Here is a 20621-nt window from a genome sequence, read left to right on the forward strand (position 1 = left end):
AAACACACACACATATACACTCACCACCAGTCAGAAACGATTGGAAAATCATTAAACACGTATTATAAAATTGAGATGTCATGCACAGTGGGCTGTCAGCACCTCTGTGCTCCAGGCCCTCTCCCTCCCACACACAGACTTTCCAAACTAGCGCATTTGTCCACTAATGTCCTCTTGTAACCTTCAGCCTGTTAAGGCTGCACTTCTGGCTACTAAATAAAAGTTTACTTTGACACGTTTTGCTGTAGGGAGCATTTTATTTGTGCATCTGCATGCAGATACATATGCACATAGTTACCCAAGACTGTCCACCCACGAAGAAGAATAGCATCAGCTGTGCCCCAAAACAACATATTTCAATGTTAAACTGACAGCATTACATTTTATTGTTAAAAGTTGCTTGTTTGCTGCAGCTAATAGATGCATTTACTAAAATGTGCAACTCCTACAAGTAAATGATAGCCAGTAGCAACAAAATAATGAAATATATAATTTTTTACCATCAATTGTTGAGACCGTTTTCATGCATTTTTCCATTTCTTCTGCCCTGAAACGTCACACGAACATCACAACTCAGCAACTCGGGCATCATCGAAATGTCCCAATAATTCAATCCTAATTACGATTTAAGAGGGCCGTACATGTGCTCGTAGCTCAAAAATACGGTAAATATTTCCGAGGAGCACGTGAAGGCAGCAAAAGTCCCGACTGAGACAGTTTGGGAAACAGAAGGTTGAGCAGGACGGTCTTACCAGGCGAACTTCATACAGTCAACCGACAAAATGAAAATACCTTTAACACACAAAAGTGGTTGTCAACATGTTGATGTCCACCAGGGCTGGTGTGACATTTCCCATGCTGCATCTGTCCAACTTCTGATGCAACTAAACATCAACACATTTCAGTTATCCCCCACATCCCATGATGCAGTTCTTTCCTCATTCTCCTGCAGACTGCTGATGCTTCTGTCAACAGTGCATTAGCAGTGACTCAGTGAAGTGCGGCACATTTCAGCCACGTATGATGGAATAGTTATGGGATGTATTGAAATGACTCTGAATGCGTTTTCACCTCCACGTTGATGAGTGAATCACCCAGATGATCACTCAAAATCATTATCTTGGTAGCTGTTAGCACTGACCTTGCTTTCTATGAACGGAGCAGGCCAAAGTCATTTCCAAAAATAGCAGCCAGACTATTTCCGAGCCACTGTTGCTGAAAGGAGTCATATGCTGCCGTTAGTCTGCAGGCGTCAGGACAGTGCAGCAGCCTAAAGCTCACTGAAGCAGGTGAGATAAGATCAGATCAATCTTTAATGATGCCTCTGGGGACATCGGGTAGAGAGGGACGCAGCATTCCCAGAGGCACTGCAGCAGCAGATCGATCCGCCGTGCCCAAAGCTGATTGTCCTGCTTGGAAAAGATGCGTCTAATCAGATAGGAATAGGTCGTACTTGTCTGTGCAACTCGTCCTCCTGTCTGGGAATTGAACCCCGATCTCCTGTGTGATTGACGTGCGCGGTGCTGATGAGGAGGGAGGTGCTTTTGTCTGCTTCAGAAATTCAAGATGCGCTCGTTAGACTATGGCCCTATTCCACTTCTTACTTTTACCCATACTCATTGTTTTTGAGGGACACCTTGTCCTCTTGGAACGGAGTTAAAAGACATTTCTGTTGGAGTTTTCCTTACGAAATGTGATAACTGTAAGACCCAGATACATCATCAGAAGTTGTTCCACATTGCATTATATTAAACTTACATGGTATCTTCTGTTATAGTGATTTCGTTTGCATGGGCTATAAGTATCCTTTTACAGTTGTCAGGACACGTGTGATTTGTTCACAACCTAAAGTGATAGTTGAGGATTTTTGAATTGGGGCTGTATGAGATACTTATGTCTGTTTATTGCATGCAGAAGCTTGCAGTCCCAGTTTGCAGAAACAGATGGAAGATAATGATGGTTATCGTCATTTTTAGGTCTTTATTAAGAAAAAAAACAGCAAAACTTTTGTGGCTTTCTTTTGTTGATTGATCAGCTGTGTTGTAAATAATTTATCATAAATCTCGGTGTCAGGTGTGCCTGAGCGGGGCAACCTACCTCTCGATGTGGACACAAAAAAAGGAGGCGTACAGGGCCAGTCACACCGACAATGTTGCTATAAAAGTGTCACCAGCAAAACCACTGTTTCCCAATGGTGCAGCGCACCTGTCGGGTGCTCCTATCTTCCTGCTGCACGACGTGCTTTTCTGGCATTTTTTATGCGCACATCGGTCGTCAGTCGCACTTTTGGCCACGCGCACGCATTATGTGCACACTCCATGCACTCCCAGCTGTTTTTCCAGATGTGCCTTCAAGACGTTTTTGGAAAGGTCGCACCTGGATCTTGATGTGATTGCACCTTGAGGGCTAAGCGGTAGGAGCAAGGCGTTTACTGGGATTGGGTCTAAATAATTCTGTGTTCTTACACACCGACATAAATGCATTAGACATGATAACATTATCTGCGTTGTGATAGCGGGCATGTCGCCCTGCTGACATTAGTACAGAGTGTTGCAGGAATGACAGTTATTAGTGGGCCAACCTGGAAGCTAATATCTCCCTGGTTTCCTCGACAAAAGCCTAAGGGATTTGTACACTGGATTTTGGATTACTGCAGAAAATCTGTCATAATTATGCTTTGTCACAAACAGTTTGTGCCCATTTTGTTCAGCAAGATAATCTTTACAAATGAACACCACTTTAGGATTGCTTAAGAGTAAATGCAATTGATAAAAATATCAAATTTGGTTATAAATGAACTACACAATGGTGAAGTTAGCCTCTTGTTAGCAACTGTCATTTTGTTTAAGACACATAAAGGCTTCGAAATTCACAGTTGGGTTATTTACTGATGCATTTAATGCCGTAGGACAAAACCTGAAAATGTCTTAAGCTTGAATTAACAACAGATTTTATTTGAGGCGTCTAACCAAAAACCCACTGACTTCAAGACAAGGGAACCAGGATACAAAAATGCTTTGGTTTATAGGACTCATTCCTGCAGCAGCATTTTATTTTAATGTCTTTAAATAGTTCAAAATATACTGATGAGAACTGTCATAACTGGTTTCCCTGAAATGTGTCGTGCTTCGTTGAATTTTTAAAGCACCATATGTTGCACACAGCAGGCTCGATGTTCAGGTCGTCTGGTCATCAGTTTCATGATCGTGACTGTATTTTTCCAGGCATGATGTTGTGCATGTATCTCTACAGGACACACAGCACTCTGAAACATAAGATTTCCTCCGTGTGTATGCTTATTACAGCTCGTCAGGTGGCGCCTCTCCCAGTCAACAGTACAGTTCATTCAGAACAAAGCCAACGTACCAGAAGACACTTTACACCGTGTTTGTGATTTCACACATGAAAATCAGCAGCAGGAGTCCAGCAGTATCCGACACCACCAGCTGGCACATTTTCCTCTTCTTTACAGCCGCTGATTCAGACTCAGCACAAGCTTCCACCACTGTGGATGTCCTCTCACTGCTCCTGCAGAGACTGACAGTGTGGAAACATTTGAATAAAAGGTGCAATATCACCAACAGTGCACTAAAAGTCAGACATAAGCCACAAGCAAGAAGCTCAGTACAAACCAGAGAAATGTGCACTGCTAATTAGGCTTTGGTGGACTCTGTTTTTATTAGATATATTTTATTATTATTTTTTTACCGGTTTGTACTGTTTGTGATGTATTTGTGTTGGAAAAATAAAAGGTAGGCCGAGCTGCTGGTGTAGGACATCACCCATTGGTTTTTAGACTCGTTTTGAAGCCTCATGTTTTGTATTTTGGTTGTTGCCATCTTGGTTTTTGGGGCTAGAAGTGACCATTTGTGGATGACTGGAGCAAACCCTAACCCAACCCAAGCTGCTAGCTTGGTTAGCGTCATACACTGTATAAAATAATGGACGTGGCTACCATGATGTCACCAGTTTGTTTGTGAATTCCTGATTTGAAGCAATAAGTTTGGCATTTCGGTCATAGCCATCTTGTTGGAGGCTTTTTTTTCTTTTTTGTTGGCCAGAAGTGACCATATTTGGATGAAAAGTTGGAGCTGTGGAGGAGTGAGAAGTGGATCCAGCTCAGAGACGAGTGTTGCCTTGCAGACAGCCTTTCACCAAAACAACCCCGCTTTTAAATATTGTCATTGTCGGGCACAAACCTCGAATCTCCCCATTTCACTATTTTTATATATATATATATATATATATATATATATATATATATATATATATAATTCTAATGATCCTTATCATTTCTCAATCTATAAAATGTGTTTTAAAAAAGTTTGTGACTAAACCCTCTATCTCCATTTGATCCTTTTACAAACACAGCACATTTTTCTAATTCCTGAAAAAAAAGGAGGTTTGCAGCCGACAGCAGATATGTGTAACTTTGGGCTTAATAACATGTAAATTGGTGAAGTATACAACCTTCACTCCCTCATACAGTTTAAATTAGCTATAAAGACCAAGATAATTTTTTATACCAGGCTGAAAATATGTTTATTTCTCTGATTAAGTTGGACATTTTAACATGGTGGTCTAGGAGGATTGACTCTGTTTTGGAGCCAGCCTCCAGTGGATATTAGAGGGACTGCAGTTTTTTGTTTTTATGCACTGGCTTCATTTTCAGCCCCAGAGGTTGCTGCTTGGATAGTCACAATTATGACTTTGTGCTAATGTCAATTTGCAGGCTAATCGTCTGAAGCACATTAACCGCTTTAAATGTCAACAGCCGCTGGCCTTTTATTTATCAGCACCACTGAAAACAAAACATCGTTTTTTCTGTCCTTCAATTAGTGTCTGAGCAGCGCTCAACATCTCTCCGTGTACTTTTTATTTCTTTCAGTTATAAAAATGGTGACAGTGAACTCAGAATCACTGCGTGACTTTTGCCTGCATAAACGGATGGCTGTTGTGATATTAGTGGGACTTAAAGCTCACACACAAACACCCGGCTCCCCTTGTCCATGTCAGATGGGCTGATAAAGAAGTGCAGACTCAGCAGGATTGTGAGGCTGTGGTGGTGGGATGGTTTGGTTGCCATGGCAACATAAAGAGGTGGGTGGTTACTGCGGGCGGTGGCGAGGGGGGCGGGAGATGACGTATTGCTCTCATTGGAAATAACAGCCAGTCAGACGTAAATTACCTGACCCTGGTGTTTTAGTTCACGCCTTCCAACTTTGTCTTAATATGTTTTACTTACATATTTTAAAGGACACTGTAAATAATAATAATAATAATAATAATAATAATAATAATAACTTTATTTATATAGCACCTTTAAAAACAGAGTTTACAAAGTGCTTTACAAACAAGGCAAAGCAGCCAGGCGATAATGCCAAACTAAAGCCAGACACAGAATTAAAGAAACAATTACAAAACAAAAATAACAACAACCCAAACCAATTAGAGTAAATACAAGTGAAAGAAGATTAGCATAAACACAGAAATAATAGCACTGATAATAGAATTAAACACAGTAGAAACAGAATAAAAGAGTACATTAAAAAATAAATTCAAAGACAAACTAAAACAGATTAATTAAAATAGATGACAAATTAAAATAGATTATGTCCCAAATGTTTTGACTCATTTAAAATAGTCTGCACTTGAGTTTGAGTCTACCGATCACACTGTGAACAATTTTTGTAAAGATTATTTATCTCATGATTAAGCATTCATATAAAAAATCTCACTTGATGAAGTTGTTAATAGATCTATTTTTGTCACAGCGTGTTTTGAGACTTCTGCTGCTCGAGCCGGCCGCCGTCCTGCTGGCTCACATGAAAGGCGTGAAAATAATTTAGTGATTATGCTCCTCTACACTCTCCACACTTTGGTTTGGACCTAATGGATCAAATTATTTTAATACAGAGTCATGCAGGCTGTCTGTGAATCTCAGAGACGTTAAGGCAGTTTCTTTTGAAATTGTTGTGTCTGGAAAAATGTCTTTTTGGACCAGTGTGTGACCTATGACACTGACTGGGTGGTGTTACGTTAAGGGGAAGGAGGCGCGTGTTAAGGTATAGAAAAAAACCCCAAAACATTTAGACGAGAAGCTATTGAACCTGATGCGGTCCAGTAGTGTTGTAGTACTCGAGATCGGTCTCGGTCTCGCGTCCACTTTCAGAGGGTTTCAGTCTCGGCCTTTGACTCGGTCTCTCGGACTCAGCGGACTTCGGATTTGTAACACCTGATGTGACGCCTTCTTCAAATCCAGCCAATCATGTGAGTCCGTGATTCTCAGTCTTTTTTCTGTATTGAACCCCCGTTAAAAATACTTTTTCAGCCAAATCCCCCCCGACCAGCACGAAACAAACCCAGCGCTGCAACATCAGTGTCCTTTAACAGCATTATAACTGAAAAACACTTCAAATTTGGGGGTTGCAAATCATGGATGTAAATCCCATTAAAACATAATCTTCTGCAAACTGACGGTATTTGGTATTTTGTCGGTTCTGGTTTCTCCTTCTTTGTCCTGTCTCCGTGTTTTCAGCAGCATCGCTGCTACGCTTCAACCGCGACTCCATTGTTTGTGTCTTGACAGCGGCGAGTGATTGATTGACAGGTGACGGCATTTGACAGTTTGGGTCAAACGATCCTGGTTTGGACAGAGCCTGTTCTTTTTTAAGGATAGTGAAATTGAATATTGAGTATAAAATTCAGGTTATGAGCTCCTTTTTAATTTTTACTGAACTTTTTATATATAATATATTTTTTTTCTATAATTATTTTTTAGGAGTTTTGCATGACTGCTATTTTTTTTAAAATATATTTTTTCAAAATTCTCACGTACCCCCGTTTGAGAAAACGATTAAGGCAGTCATAGAAATCACAGGAAAATAGTTTATATATATATATATATAATCCAAGGGCATCAAAATGTGTCAATTAGGAAGTGTCCCCACGCCATTTAGCATTTTTATGAGACAAACTGCGCATTACACTGAGTCCACTGTGTGTCATTACTTGATGTTTAGAGCAACGGTGCAGGTTGATTGTCGGTGTCTCCAATAATATTTATTATTATTATTATTATTATTAATGAATTAAACATTTTAAACATTTTAATTTGACATTTTGCATTGCTTCTGTCCACTTTGTGAAGCACCTTATATTTTAAAGCAAAAACAGCTGGGCTGACAGATGTTCATTTCCACCGTCCTCTCTGACCGCGTCTCCGTCGTCTCGTCCTCCCTCTCAGCCACAAACCTCCTCCGCAGTTTTGTACACACAGTCTTGTTTTCATTCCTCTTCCCTTCATTATTGCTTCATTATCTCTGGCTGTTGTTGCTGTTCTGTTCTCTGTCTTGTCCTCCCTCCCCGCAGCCTCTCTGTATTTCATCTGACAAACTTTAATGGGCTTTTTAATTGTAAGTCAATTTACTACAGCTGCTAAGTATAATGCCTTTCTCTCTCTCTGTCTTTGTCCTTGTGTGTGTGTGTGTGTGTGTGTGTGTGTGTGTGTGTGTGTGTGTGTGTGTGTGTGTGTGTGTGTGTGTGTGAGATGCAATTACAGCTTATTTGTGATTCTTACCACGCCCCAAACTGCTAATTCAGCTTTCTGTAATTTTCACTCTTGTGTCTCCATCTAAACAATTACATGAACTGTGTGAGGCAGAAACACTTTACTGAGTTTAATCAGTAACAAGTATTTGATCTTTGAATTTCACCAAATATTTCAGGTATACGATGCAAGAATTGTCAGAAGGGCAACATGGAGACAATCGTAAATCACGTTTCTTTTTTAAATGTATTTTTTGATATTTTTTGTCATTACTTCAATATAAACAATAGTAGGGGACGACCGATAATGTTTTTTCAGGGCCACTACCAATTTTTGCTAGTTAATGAGACCAATAACCAATATTTGGTACTGATATGTATTTACAATGATGAAAATCAAAATTAAAATCTTTCTGTCAGTAGTTTTATAATGTCACAAACTCCAACACAAAACTTTGTTTGGATGCTTTTGGCAAAATATTTAATCAAATCTGAGACCTTCAGCATCATATACAAACGGTTCCCAGCAATTTTTCACAAAGTCAAGTGAAAATTTAATTTGTTTTGCTAATGTTGCTCAGTGCAGTTTTTAATTTTTGTACAGCCATTTGAGGCATGCTTTGTGATACTGAGCTATGATCAGTCAGTCAGTCAGACTTCATTTGTGTCGCACTTTTCATACAAACAAACTGTAACACAAAGTGCTTTACACAATAAAACCTAAATCCCCTCCAAAATAGATAAATAATCAAATGATAATAGTAATAAACTGTAAATAAGAGGTAGGTGAAAGGATTAAAGCACAAAGTAAAATAATAAATATCTTGAAAACACTAAAATGACAGAAACAGACTAAGATGCGTAACTAAATAGTTAATGATAAATAAGGTTCAACTAAAAGCGAAACTTAAAATGGAGGTCTTGAGTTTGCTTTTAAATATATATATATATATACATATATATATATATATATATAATAAATTTCACAGGAATTTTACACTCAAGTTGCAACATTACTCTTCACATCGCCGAGTTTATTCTTCATCGTTTTAACTTTAGGAAGCCATAGTTTTCCAGTGTACATCCCCTCTGCTGTCATGTTCACTATCCCATGTAGCCCGTCCTCCACATCATCCGTCTCCCTCATCCCCTTCATCTCTCCTTTCCTTATATCGCTTCACCATCCCCTGTTTGAAGTAATCGGGTCTCAGCAGAGGAACTGGCTGTGAGGAGTGCTAAGTGAAGTTAAAGAGAGAGGAGGTGGTGGGAGGGAGGTGGAAGATAGAAAGTGCTAATTGCTCCCCTCTCACATCTTCAAAGATGAAACTGATGTGAAACAGTTTGGAGTTACTGTTATTCCAGAGGGGCTCGCTCACATGAAAGCGCCAGGAAATGATGTTGTTTCACCAGGCGTGGTGCTGCTGTAACCTTCGAGTGCTGCGTCGGCACTACACTTAAACGGATACGGGAGAGTTTTTAATAATGGTCAGCTGTTTTTCTTCTTCATCACACATTTGCCCTTCAGTTCAACCAAAAATGACTCAATATTATTTCTTAGCAGCCCATTAATTTTTGAAGTGTGTGCTTTTCAAATGATAAAAATGTGGCTTCAAGAACAAGATCGCCCCAGATTGAGGAAAGATTAGAAGAAGGGGTTTTAATGTGATACTATATGAGTGCTGCTGTGTTATTTACATTTCTTCTTTAACACCCCTCCATCGTGTCACACACTGCATATACCACACAAAAGAGTGTGTGAAATAAATAAGGAAATGTACATATCAAGTATACAACCATATATAATTTGACATATAGTTTAAAAGAAAAAAAATATAGACTTTGGTTTTGAGTTCATTTCAACTACCCAACTGAAGAATTTGATAACCAAGCTGCAATCAGCTGATTGTCCAACAGAGGAGCAGAACAGCAGATCTCCAACACAGCAGCCGGCAGCGCAGATCTCCGACCGTGCGGATCTCCGACAGTGCAGATCTCCGACACAGCAGCTGGCAGCGTGGATCTCCGACAGTCCGGATCTCCAACACAGTAGCTGGCAGCGTGGATCTCTGACAGCCACTAGCAGCGTGGATTTTCCACACAGTGGATCTCCACAGCGTGGACCTCCTACAGGGCAGCTTGCAGTGTGGATCTCCAACAGCGCGGATCTCTAAAAGGCAGCTGGCAGCACGGATCTCCCACAGCGCGCATCTATGACACAGCAGCTGACAACCTGGATCTCTGACAGCGCAGATCTCTAACACAGCAGCTGGCAGCGCGGACCTCCAACACAGGCTGGCACAGCACACCTCTGAAAACGGCAGGATGGCCTACAGCAGCAGCGCAGATCTCAATCCCTGAATTAAGTATTATCATTACAAATGATGTCACACCAGAGGACAATCATAAGGACTACCACACAAAAAAGTGTATATAGTGCGAAATAAATAAGGAAATGGATAGGGTCTCAATAACTTTTGAGTTATTTACATAATAAAAAGTAGCCTTATGCAACCATATATAATTTGACAAAGGCTACAGTTTAAAAGCATAGGTGAAGGGTAGAGCTTGGTTAGGCTAAAGCCCAACCAAAAATAGCCTTAGCCCCACCTTAGCCCTACCATTTGAACAACCAAGAAAAGTACCTTATGAGCTCCTTTAATTGTCATGTATGTTTGTCCGTACGCTCTGCTCTCCCGCTAACAAGCTCCGACAGCGCCTCCGCATCCTAACAGCGTGATGCAGTGTTGTGATTAAACTGATCCCAGTTCAGGAGTAGAATCGCCCTTCACTCATTGAATTTCCTGGTTGGTAATCAATGTCAGGTTATCCGTGACTTGAGAGCGAGGAGAAAGTCCACCAAATTTAAGTTGGGAAACTGAAATGTGAAAATGGACCGTTGAAAACCGTGAAAATGTGCCCAGAAACATGTTGGATAACTTTTCATCCACACCTGAGGAGCAACAGGACAGGGAGGAGCTTCCTCCACCTGCCGGAGAGTGACTTTAAATATATTTACATCCATCAAATCAATCTCTCCCTCTCTCATTTTTTGTGTGTGTGTGTGTGTGTGAGAGAGAGAGAGAGAAGTGTGACACATAATTTAAAATGCAAGGTTTAGGGGCCGGTGTGTGCGTCTGTCCACAGAACAGACCGTCCTCGTCTGTTGCGCTTGTTGCGTGTGAAAAAGAGTGAGTGAAATCATCTCAGTAATCATCTGAACTTGTGTATTACTTCTTGTTGCTGAGAGGACGGTATTACTTTTCATGCATTCATAATGAAATTTAGACATTGATTTGAGTCCCACCAGTGTATAGATTAGCCAAAAAAATGGTCTCCTGTCGCCACTGAGGATGAGTCACTGTTCTGGCAACAGACACAGAAAAACAGAATAATTTATCAGGAAGTGTCACATCTTATTAACTGAAAATGGGGCTCTGAAAATCCATCAGCTTCCGTGCTGAAGATGCATTAGCCTATTTATTTTTTTATGCCTCTTTTATATACATACATCTCTCAGACTTCTAGTTCGGCATCATGTGAAGTCCTGCCCTGCACATCTAGCTCTGGTGAATAACTCCACTTAATGAAAAAGTTGCTCAAAAAAATCTAGGACACTGATTGCTTTGAAAAATGTATGTAAATATAACTACGTTTAAGTCTGACTTTATGTTTATTTTATATTTAAAGTGACATTTACTTGAAAAATAGTTAGATTTACTTGATTTGTGAAGTTGTGACTTAAAATGGAAAGTTTAATTTAATCAATCTTTCCAAGTTTCCACTTAAACCAAAAAGTTGCTCAAAAAAATCTTGGAAACCGATTGCTTTGTAAGTAAATATTATTATTAGTTTTAATTTATGCATATTTTGTATCTAATTGTTAATTGTACTTTAAATTTAGTTATCTTTACTTGATTTTGTGACATTGTGGCAACCTAAAAATGACAAATTTAATTAAATCCATATTTCTAAGTTTCAGCAATTTCAGTAGCAATCCGCAGAATAACGACAGGGATGTGAAGTTTTGGTCAATGAGGGAGCCAAAGAGAGCATGAGAGCTGCATGGCATGAGCAGAAAAAAACAGTGTGATTATCTTTTTTCTTACTCAGTGACATGATGTATAATTCATTTTGTCATTTCAAACATGTAAATCACGTTTCCTATAATGTACTAATGGTGTCCTTTGTAGTTGAATCTTAAATTCAACTAGTTCATTCATATGATTGTGATTGGTGATAATTTTTTTTTTTTTTTTTTTAGTGGACTACACAGTGCATGATGTGTGTGTGCGGAGCGGTGGCACTGAAAACTTTGCTTTATTAATACTTTGTCTCTCTGCAGACTGTTGCACCGGCTAATGTTTCAAACTTATCTGATTTGTGGTTATGTTACTTAAAGTTTTTGGGAACCTGAATCACCAAAAGCTTTCTTAATATGTAATTTAGGGTCTGACATGCATAATAAAAAACATAAAAAATTACATTAGACATTAGCCTCAATACAAATTTTAAATATTGTCATTTTAGTTTTTTTACAGTTTGCTGAAGCTGGGTTGATTTGGGCGTGGTTATCCACGATCCATATCACGTAAAACAAAATTCAGAAGTCAGATAACAGTTGATGCTAATTTAACATGACAAATTTAAATCCCTCAAAGCTCCTTTCAGTAGGGTACGTTCAGAAACACTCGCTCTGAGTGCTGAAGTGCACTCTGGCACATTTTAGTGCAGAGCGTCAGATTGGATTCATGACCGCAGCCAGAGTCAGAGGGCTGGAGCAGAAAGAGCTGCACCACGCCGACTCTGCTTTGCTCCATGTCTGTCGTCATGGAGACGAGAGACAGTTGGCAAAGGTGGGATCCAGTGAGGTGTCAGTCAAAACATGATCTGCACACACGGTCTGCAGAAATGCTGTTATCCTCAAAATGAGCTGTTTTCATTTTACGTTTCTAATAGTTGGGAACGTTTCTTTTCACTCAGATTGTTGTAGCTTCTCAATGAGACACAACTTTGATATATGATGTGCATTCTTATTATTTCAAGCCACGTTTCCAGAGGCTTTAAAACAGACACCTGGGCAGTGGGCAGGTGTCGTTCATTGGTTATTAACTGACAGAGATGTATGATGTTTTGTCACCTGTCAACTGTCACCTTGTTTTCAAGCCATCAGATCGTCTGACGGCTGAAGCTTGTTGCCCTGTTGGTCCTGTTTTCAGCAACTTCATCACAATGTCAAGTCGCAGCGATGACTTGATGAGAACGATTTTATCACAACTGCAGAACTGATGGCTCAAACTATAAAAACAAGGCAAAACCTGAGAGAGAAAACGGCGCTTTTCTATACATCATGAGTGTGTGTGTGTGTGTGTGTGTGTTGATGTACAGTACTTTTGTTCTGTCACGTGAGATTTGGGTTTTGATCAACTCACTGTTTCTGTCAAGTATAAAAGTAAATCTCTGTGCGTGCACGTGTATTACAGATCTATCGGCGTTGCTGGCTGGTGTTCAAGAAGTCATCCAGCAAAGGACCTCGACGTCTGGAGAAATACCCTGATGAGAAGTCTGCCTACATCAGAGCCTTTCCTAAGGTGTGTGTGTGTGTGTGTGTGTGTGTGTGTGTGTGTGTGTGTGTGTGTGTTTGAGAGACAGGTATATTCTGCTCAGCAGGAGAAAACCAAAGCTAAAGAGCTGACAGACACACTGACGGGATGAAAGCAGTCAGCCTTCACATTAAAGTCTGATTCTTTTATTTCTGAGCTCAGCCAGAATCATCAGTCCTTCTTCTTCTTCTTCTTCTTCTTCTTCTTCTTCTTCTTCTTCTTCTTCTTCTTCTTCTTCTTCTTCTTCTTCTTCTTCTTCTTCCTCTTCTTCTTCACTCATCTTTAATTCTTCATCTCATCACCTCTTCTTCACTTGACCTTCTACTTTCGCACTGCTTCATTTGTCGTCCTTCAGCACGTCAGAGGACTCAAAGTGAAGTTGTAGAGAGACTCTGCTCTGCTTGTTATCTTTACTTTCACTGCGAGCGCGATAATAAAAGAAGTTTCACTGAAGGTTTCTCTTTTGTACAAAACAAAAGTGTAGTTCCAAACAAACCAATGAACTGACTGGAGTACTTTCTTTATTCAGTAACACTTTAATGAATCTCATTATTAAATAGTTTTCAGGCTGAATGTGATGAAAATCTTTTCACCTCCTGCTCTTTGTGCAAAAATGACAAAGAGTTTTTGGAAACACATTCACTTGACCCCTCAGAACGAGCCGTTTCCGAGTACCTCGGACCAAAAGGAGGATTTACTTTTGTTCCCAACGCAATATAGTTTAAAAACAAGTCAAGATAGTAGCTCCTTTTTTAATGTAGCTTTGCACACGTTTTCATCGATCTAGGGAGCCGTCGTGTGATTTTGAGCCACTAACTGAAGGCAATTTTTTTGTCACTTCATGATAGACAGTAAGGTTGAATCTTGAATCTAATCATTATGTGTAAATAATAATAATAATAGTAATGTTATTTATATGGCACCTTTTAAAACATAGTTCACAAAGTGCTTTGACAAACAAGGTAAAGCCGAGGCTGTTAACTCCTGAGTTAATAAAATCATTTTGTCATAATGCAGACAAAGGGCAGACGAGCGAAGGCAGGATTAAGTTGGTAATAGTAAAAAGATAAATTACACAAAAATATTCATTTTTTTCCCTCATTCTGATAAAAGGCTGTTTACATGGCGAATAGAAATGAATACTCCTGTGTGCATGCAGCCGTGCATACTCTGATGAACGTGTCCCAGCATGTTCGTTATCACATCAAAATACGCAGAAATGGAACAGCAGAAGCCATTTGTGTCATTTTGCTTTTTTGCATCAAAATAGGATTTTATTTATTTTTTCACAATATTCTTCTGGTGGTGGATTTGTTGGACCGTGCCAACACAGCCTCCCTCTTTCATTCCTTCACCCGCCTTCTTTAAAAGGTTGGCGTTGTGATCTTTGAGCATATCCAAAAACCTGTTGATATCCAAGTCTTTCATAATGTTTTTCTCCTTCTGACCAGAAATGTGGGCTTTTTTTCTGCAGCTTTGCAAAGTGTGCAAGTTGGTTCTGTGACCAGTCAGAGTCCATGTGATGCAAACTGCAGCAAAAACTCCAAATTAAGACACATATCCTGAATGTCCTGTGTACATCTTCAAATAATGCTCCTCAAACAGGAATAATAAGCACTATTAAACAGAAAATGCTAAAGCTGGAAAGAGGCCTAGTTCTGAAAATCCAAACCTAATATGCACGACCTGTATCAAATTCAGAATATTTGGAAAATTAGTGAAATATTAGTGTGTATGAGAGATGTAGTCAATGAGGAAAGACTTTTACTTCCAGAATACCTGTTGCTGAAAAATGACATTTCACACTTAAATCAAACTCTGTGATCTTGGATTTGGTAGTAAAAGATAAAAAAACTGTGTATTTTTGAGTATCTTCATGAGAAAGACCTCCAGCTTTAGCGGATTTCACGGAGGTGTCGTCATTTTAATCAAACAATGCAAGTAAGATGATCAGCCCGTGTTTACGCTTTGTTTTTCACCTTCAACCTGTTGCCTAGGTGACAGAGATTAGCAACGTCAAGAATGTCACACGGTTGCCTCGAGACACCAAGCGACAGGCGGTGGCCATTGTGTTTACAGACGACACCTCACGCACCTTCACCTGCGAATCAGGTAGTGTTTTCACACACACACACACACACACGCACACACACACACACACACGACCTTAAACTTACCCTCAGCACAGCACAGTACACCCTCATCCACTTTGTCTTTAAGTCCATTTTTTAGGTTCACTGATTGCACATTCACACACAAACAGGTGAAATTTGAGCATTTGTACGTCCTGCTGATGCGTCACAGGTTACCACCGTTCACAGCAGACCGCGTGTGATCTTCAGTTCATTAGCGTTAAGCCTTTGAGCAAAATGGAAATGAGCAACAAAAGGAGGAATATGAAATGAATTAGTAAAAAGTAAAATAAAATAACCTGATAATGTGTTTGTTTGTTTTTTAAGAAAGAAAAAGAAAAAGAAATTACCTTTAAAAAGTCCTTAAAAATGATAATAATTTTGTAAAATAATTTTGAAAATGTAATAATGATAATTATAAACATAGTTTTTCCCAGGCATTTTTTCTAGCTTTTTAAGAATTTGCTAAATCTACTGATATCTTGCAATTTAATAAACATGTAATATCATGTTGCTCATCACCTTTTTTTTATTTTTCTTCTTTTTTTCTTTGAAATAAATCAAACTGATGCACTCAGAGTTCAGAGGTTTAAATACAAGAAATGTGATGTCGCTCCAGGTTTCAAAGGGTTTAGTGACTGATAAGCTTTTTGTATTTTTTTTTTATTTGGGACCTTTATGAAAAGTTTAAGGAACAGCGCATCATTTCGGGACCTATGCTCATTTTCTGCAGAGTGAAATAAGGAGATTGATGCCTGTGTGAAGAGCAGAGCTGCCGTCAGGACATATTTAGCCGAGCTTCTCTCTCTCTCTCTCTGCAGAGCTGGAGGCGGAGGACTGGTTTAAGACGCTGTCCATCGAGTGTCTCGGCACGCGGCTCAATGACATCAGCATGGGAGAGCCTGACCTGCTGGCTGCTGGAGTGCAGTGTGAACACACAGGTGACTCACACACACAAACACACAAAAAACAAACATGCAGAGAGAAAGTTTCCATCTCAACTTGGTGCGCTTTGAATGCAACTTCTAAAATACCTGTGTGACTTACGTAAAACATATCTGAAAGCTATGCATATTTATGATTTTTACTTTTTTTTTGTACTCAAAACTGTATATAGTCGAGGGGGGGCAGTCCAGCGCGGACACCGCCATAAACCACCACTCAACAAACCCGAGATACTCCTTTGCCTCTGTGCAAGTTTATCCTTCTTTTTAATTTTCTTTTTAGATCATACATCCGATTTTATTTTACTCCCTTAAATTCTATTTAAATACACCATTAACCATTTTTTCATTCGCCTGAAATACCTCATGCAAGTATAGAAACATTTTTTGCGATAAATGGACGTTTTTTCAGAACTGACGTGTTTCCATTCAGCGCATTTTATATTCGCGATTTCAGTATGCATTTTTGGCTTTTCTAGGTCACATGATGTTATGTCTATGTGCTTGTCAGTAGGAAGTGGCTCCCTAATGATGCAGCAGGAGCTACAAGAGCTGCTATTGCATCACATAACTCTTCAAAAGTTGAGCGGATCATCCAGAGGTTTTGAATCCACAATTCCTCTGTGAAATCGTGGACTATCAGCTCCCAGAAATCCCTCATATGTGGCCGCTCAGACTTCTAAGGAGCTCGCCTTTCCATTATGGCTCCATAACACGCCTACGTCGCCTTGGATTGGAAATAATGACGGCTGGTGTCGTGGCTGTGATAGAGATAAAGCTGCTAATGTTTTGAACATCCATCACCGTGCTTCTTTAATGTTACCACCAGAGGAGAAGTCGCACAACATCACTCAGAGGAAACACAGTCATCTCACAATTGTGTTTTATCGACATTTCGAAAATATTGGTTTATACTGGCGTAAATCTGTAATGGAAACCCGCCTAGTGTCTTTGCCTTGTGTTTCTTTTTTATGTCTGATTTAAAGCAATATGAATTTCCTTGTTTTTGAAACATGATAATATGATAATGATAATAATAATAATGCCTGGCCTTAAAAACAGCTCTGGTCTTGAATACATATTTAAAATGGACTGAGACGGTGCCTGGTGGCTCAGGGGACAGAGTGGGCGTGGGATCCCCCCCCCTCCCCAATATTGTGGTGAAATATCTGAAGCAGCTCCGTCTCAGCTGACAGTTCGTCCTTGTCGTTGATGTTGTGTTTTCTTGTTCTCCTCAGAGCGTTTCAACGTGTTCCTCCTCCCCTGTCCCAACCTGGACATCTACGGCGAGTGCATGATGCAGATCACCCACGAGAACATCTACCTGTGGGACATCCACAACCCCCGCACCAAGCTGGTCACCTGGCCGCTCTGCTCGCTGCGGCGCTACGGACGGGACGCTACCCGCTTCACCTTCGAAGCCGGGCGGTGAGACCGGGAGTGGGACGGCTGGGGAGGGGCAGGGAGTGATTGATCACTGATAAATAACACGAGACATACATCAGGGGTCACCACACACGACTAAAGTTAGAGGGACGCCACATCCTGTTATAACAGTGTGTGTTCAAGAAACGCTTTATTGGAACAACCAAAATGTGTGTGTGCGTGCTTGTTAGTCAGTGTACGGTCAGTCCAAGGATACCCCTCTCTCTGTCTCTGTGTCTCTGTCTCTGTCTCTGTGTCTGTCTCTGTGTCTCTGTCTGTCTGTCTCTGTCTCTCTGTCTCTGTCTCTGTGTCTCTGTGTCTCTGTCTCTGTCTCTGTCTCTGTCTCTGTGTCTCTGTCTGTCTGTCTCTGTCTCTCTGTCTCTGTCTCTGTGTCTCTGTGTCTCTGTCTCTGTCTCTGTCTCTGTCTCTCTGTCTCTGTCTCCCTCTCTCTCTGAGCAGATTGATTGAATAGATTAGACGATGAATCAATGCCGGCCCGACCTCCTTATCTCCTCCTCTTTGATAAAACCTGACGAGCTATGATTGGGTCAGCATGCAGATAATGGTGTGTGTGTGTGTGTGTGTGTGTGTGTGTGTGTGTGTGTGTGTGTGTGTGTGTGTGTGTGTGTGTGTGTGTGTGTGTGTGTGTGTGTGTGTGTGTGTGTGTGTGTGTGTGTGTGTGTGTCTGAAACAAACTGAAGCAAGAGAGCCCTCTGTCTGCGGCTGCGTTGTACTGCGTCTCTCCCAAAAGTCTGTCTCTGGTTCGTAATGTATTCATTATTAGCTACTTTACTGCCGTTTAATTTCATTAAGCTAACATTTACTACCAGCCTCATCAGACGGACACAGTAAAGTGTTTTAACTAAAAGCTGATAGAAACAAACTGCTTTAAATGAGTTACTCTGCTGTTAATGGTCTGTGAGCTGATGAACAAAAAGCCTTTGGGTTTTAGTGACAGTCACAGCTTCCAGGACAAACTGTCGGGTCGTCTGTGAAAAGACGCCGAGGCCGTGCAGATGTTCACTTAAGATAAGATAAGAAACTCTGTTGTCCTGAAGGAAATTTGTCTCAGGCAAAAGTGCTGAGTGAAGCTGCAGAATACATAATAAACATAAACCAACAAGATGAACAATATACAGTATAGATAAAAGGAAGGATAAATAAACAATTAAAATGAAAATGAGGAAAATTTCACAAACCCTATAAGAAATGTTAACATGGCTTAGGAAGAAAATTGCTCTTCAGTTAAATACAGAGAATAAATAACTGTAAAATTATAAAAACTGTAAATCATTAAACTACAAAACTGTGCATACTACAAAAAAAACAGGCAGTAATTTCCTGTACCTCCTGACCTTAGACCCCTGGAAATAAAGTTTTCTGGACATTTTTCACTAGTTTTTTGATAATATCATGTAATGCCTGCAGATAATTTTCAGATGATTTTATCACCTTATACCTTTTTTTCCCCAAGTTGCAGGAAACATCTTTCCTAGTTCACATTCATCATACAGGATATGCGTTAATGCGTATGAGTTATTTCTGTTTTTGACTTTTTATTTCTAAATTGATCTTTTCGGTCATTTACATGATGATGATCAGTGTGCAAAAATGTGAATCTATGGTCATTTTCACACCTGTAGTTCAGGTCATTTGGGAAGCAAAAACAAAAACATTGTTGCATTTTTGGTTTTGGATGTCCCGATCAGGGCTCATCAAGGCCTTTTTAACCCTTTGAAACCTGCAGCGACATATTTTTTCTTGATACCTTTCACACGTATTAAACCGTTTGAGCAAATGAAAATGAGGCTGAGCGACTTGGTAGGAAAAGTTCCATTAATTGCAAGAAATAAGTAGATTTGGGACGTCCGGTAGCTCAGCTGGTAGAGCTGGTGCTCCATGTACAGAGGCGACGTCCTCGCTGCATGTCATCCCCTCTCTGTCCCCCTTTCACACTTAAACTCTCCTGTCAAATGAAGGCAAAAAAGCCTGAAAAAATAATCTTAAAAAACAAAAAAGAAATTATCAAATTTATAAAATTCTCTTTTTAAATCTAGGGGAAAATGTCAAGGGAAAAACAGAAAAAAAGCTTTGAAAAAACTACTTAGAATTATCATAATTACATTTTTAAAATTATGTTACAGAATTATTATACTAAATAAACACTTTTTTCATTTTGTCGTTTTTTACCTTTACTTTTTTCCTCATATTCAGGTATTTTTCTTGCACTTTTTTTAAAACATTTTCTTATGATAAAGAGTCATCAGCATGAAATCAGCTGGAATATTTTGATTTGTAATCTGGCTTCATGCTGAGCTGCTGTTCTGTGCAGGATGTGTGACAGCGGCGAGGGCCTCTACACCTTCCAGACCAGAGAGGGGGAGCAGATCTACCAGAGGGTTCACTCCTCCACGCTGGCCATCGCAGAGCAGCACAAGAAGGTTCTGCTGGAGATGGAGAAAAACAGCAGGGTGAGAGCTGCGCTGACGTCCAGATACACACAAATGTGCTCACAGTGTGTTTAATCACGGCTCTGGCCCTTAAAACTCTGCTGAAATATGCTTTATTGTTCATTTAGTAAAGGACAAATCCAAAGTTTAAGCTCTAAGTCACTGTGTGTGGGAACATTCACTGTTGTTTTTTAGCAGTTTTTTTTTCTCGCTTCACTGCATTCGTTTGTTTGGGAATTTGCACCACTGAAGTGAATTTTAACCAAGTTGAGTCAGAAATCGTTCTAAAGCCTGAAAACAGCCAACAGGAGGTGCAGAAGTCTAGTTTTCATTCAAACCACTTAAATTACAATAATAATAATAATAATAATAATAAACTTTATTTATGTAGCACATATCAAAACCAAAGTGCTTAATACTTAAAATCACAAAAATACTCAGACAGGGAAAAAAAGTAGACAAACAAAAGAAAAATATAACACACAAGAAATTTTAAATAGTAAAAAATAAAACAAAAAATTA

General features: G+C 39.8%; 1 protein-coding gene across 1 annotated transcript in view; it reads left to right on the forward strand.

Annotated features, from left to right (window-relative positions):
- The window catches only part of dok4 (docking protein 4), a 69267-nt gene extending 49093 nt beyond the window's left edge, over positions 1–20174 (forward strand). Inside the window, exons 4-8 of the mRNA XM_042487303.1 lie at positions 13029–13136; positions 15146–15260; positions 16102–16221; positions 17463–17652; positions 19982–20174. Of these exons, the coding sequence (XP_042343237.1) occupies positions 13029–13136; positions 15146–15260; positions 16102–16221; positions 17463–17652; positions 19982–20174 (726 nt within the window). The remainder of the gene's footprint in view (positions 1–13028; positions 13137–15145; positions 15261–16101; positions 16222–17462; positions 17653–19981) is intronic.
- Positions 20175–20621: the final 447 nt, after the last annotated feature.

The sequence above is a fragment of the Plectropomus leopardus genome, chromosome 1, assembly GCF_008729295.1.
Source record: "Plectropomus leopardus isolate mb chromosome 1, YSFRI_Pleo_2.0, whole genome shotgun sequence".
In the NCBI taxonomy this organism is placed as follows: Eukaryota; Metazoa; Chordata; class Actinopteri; order Perciformes; family Serranidae; genus Plectropomus; species Plectropomus leopardus.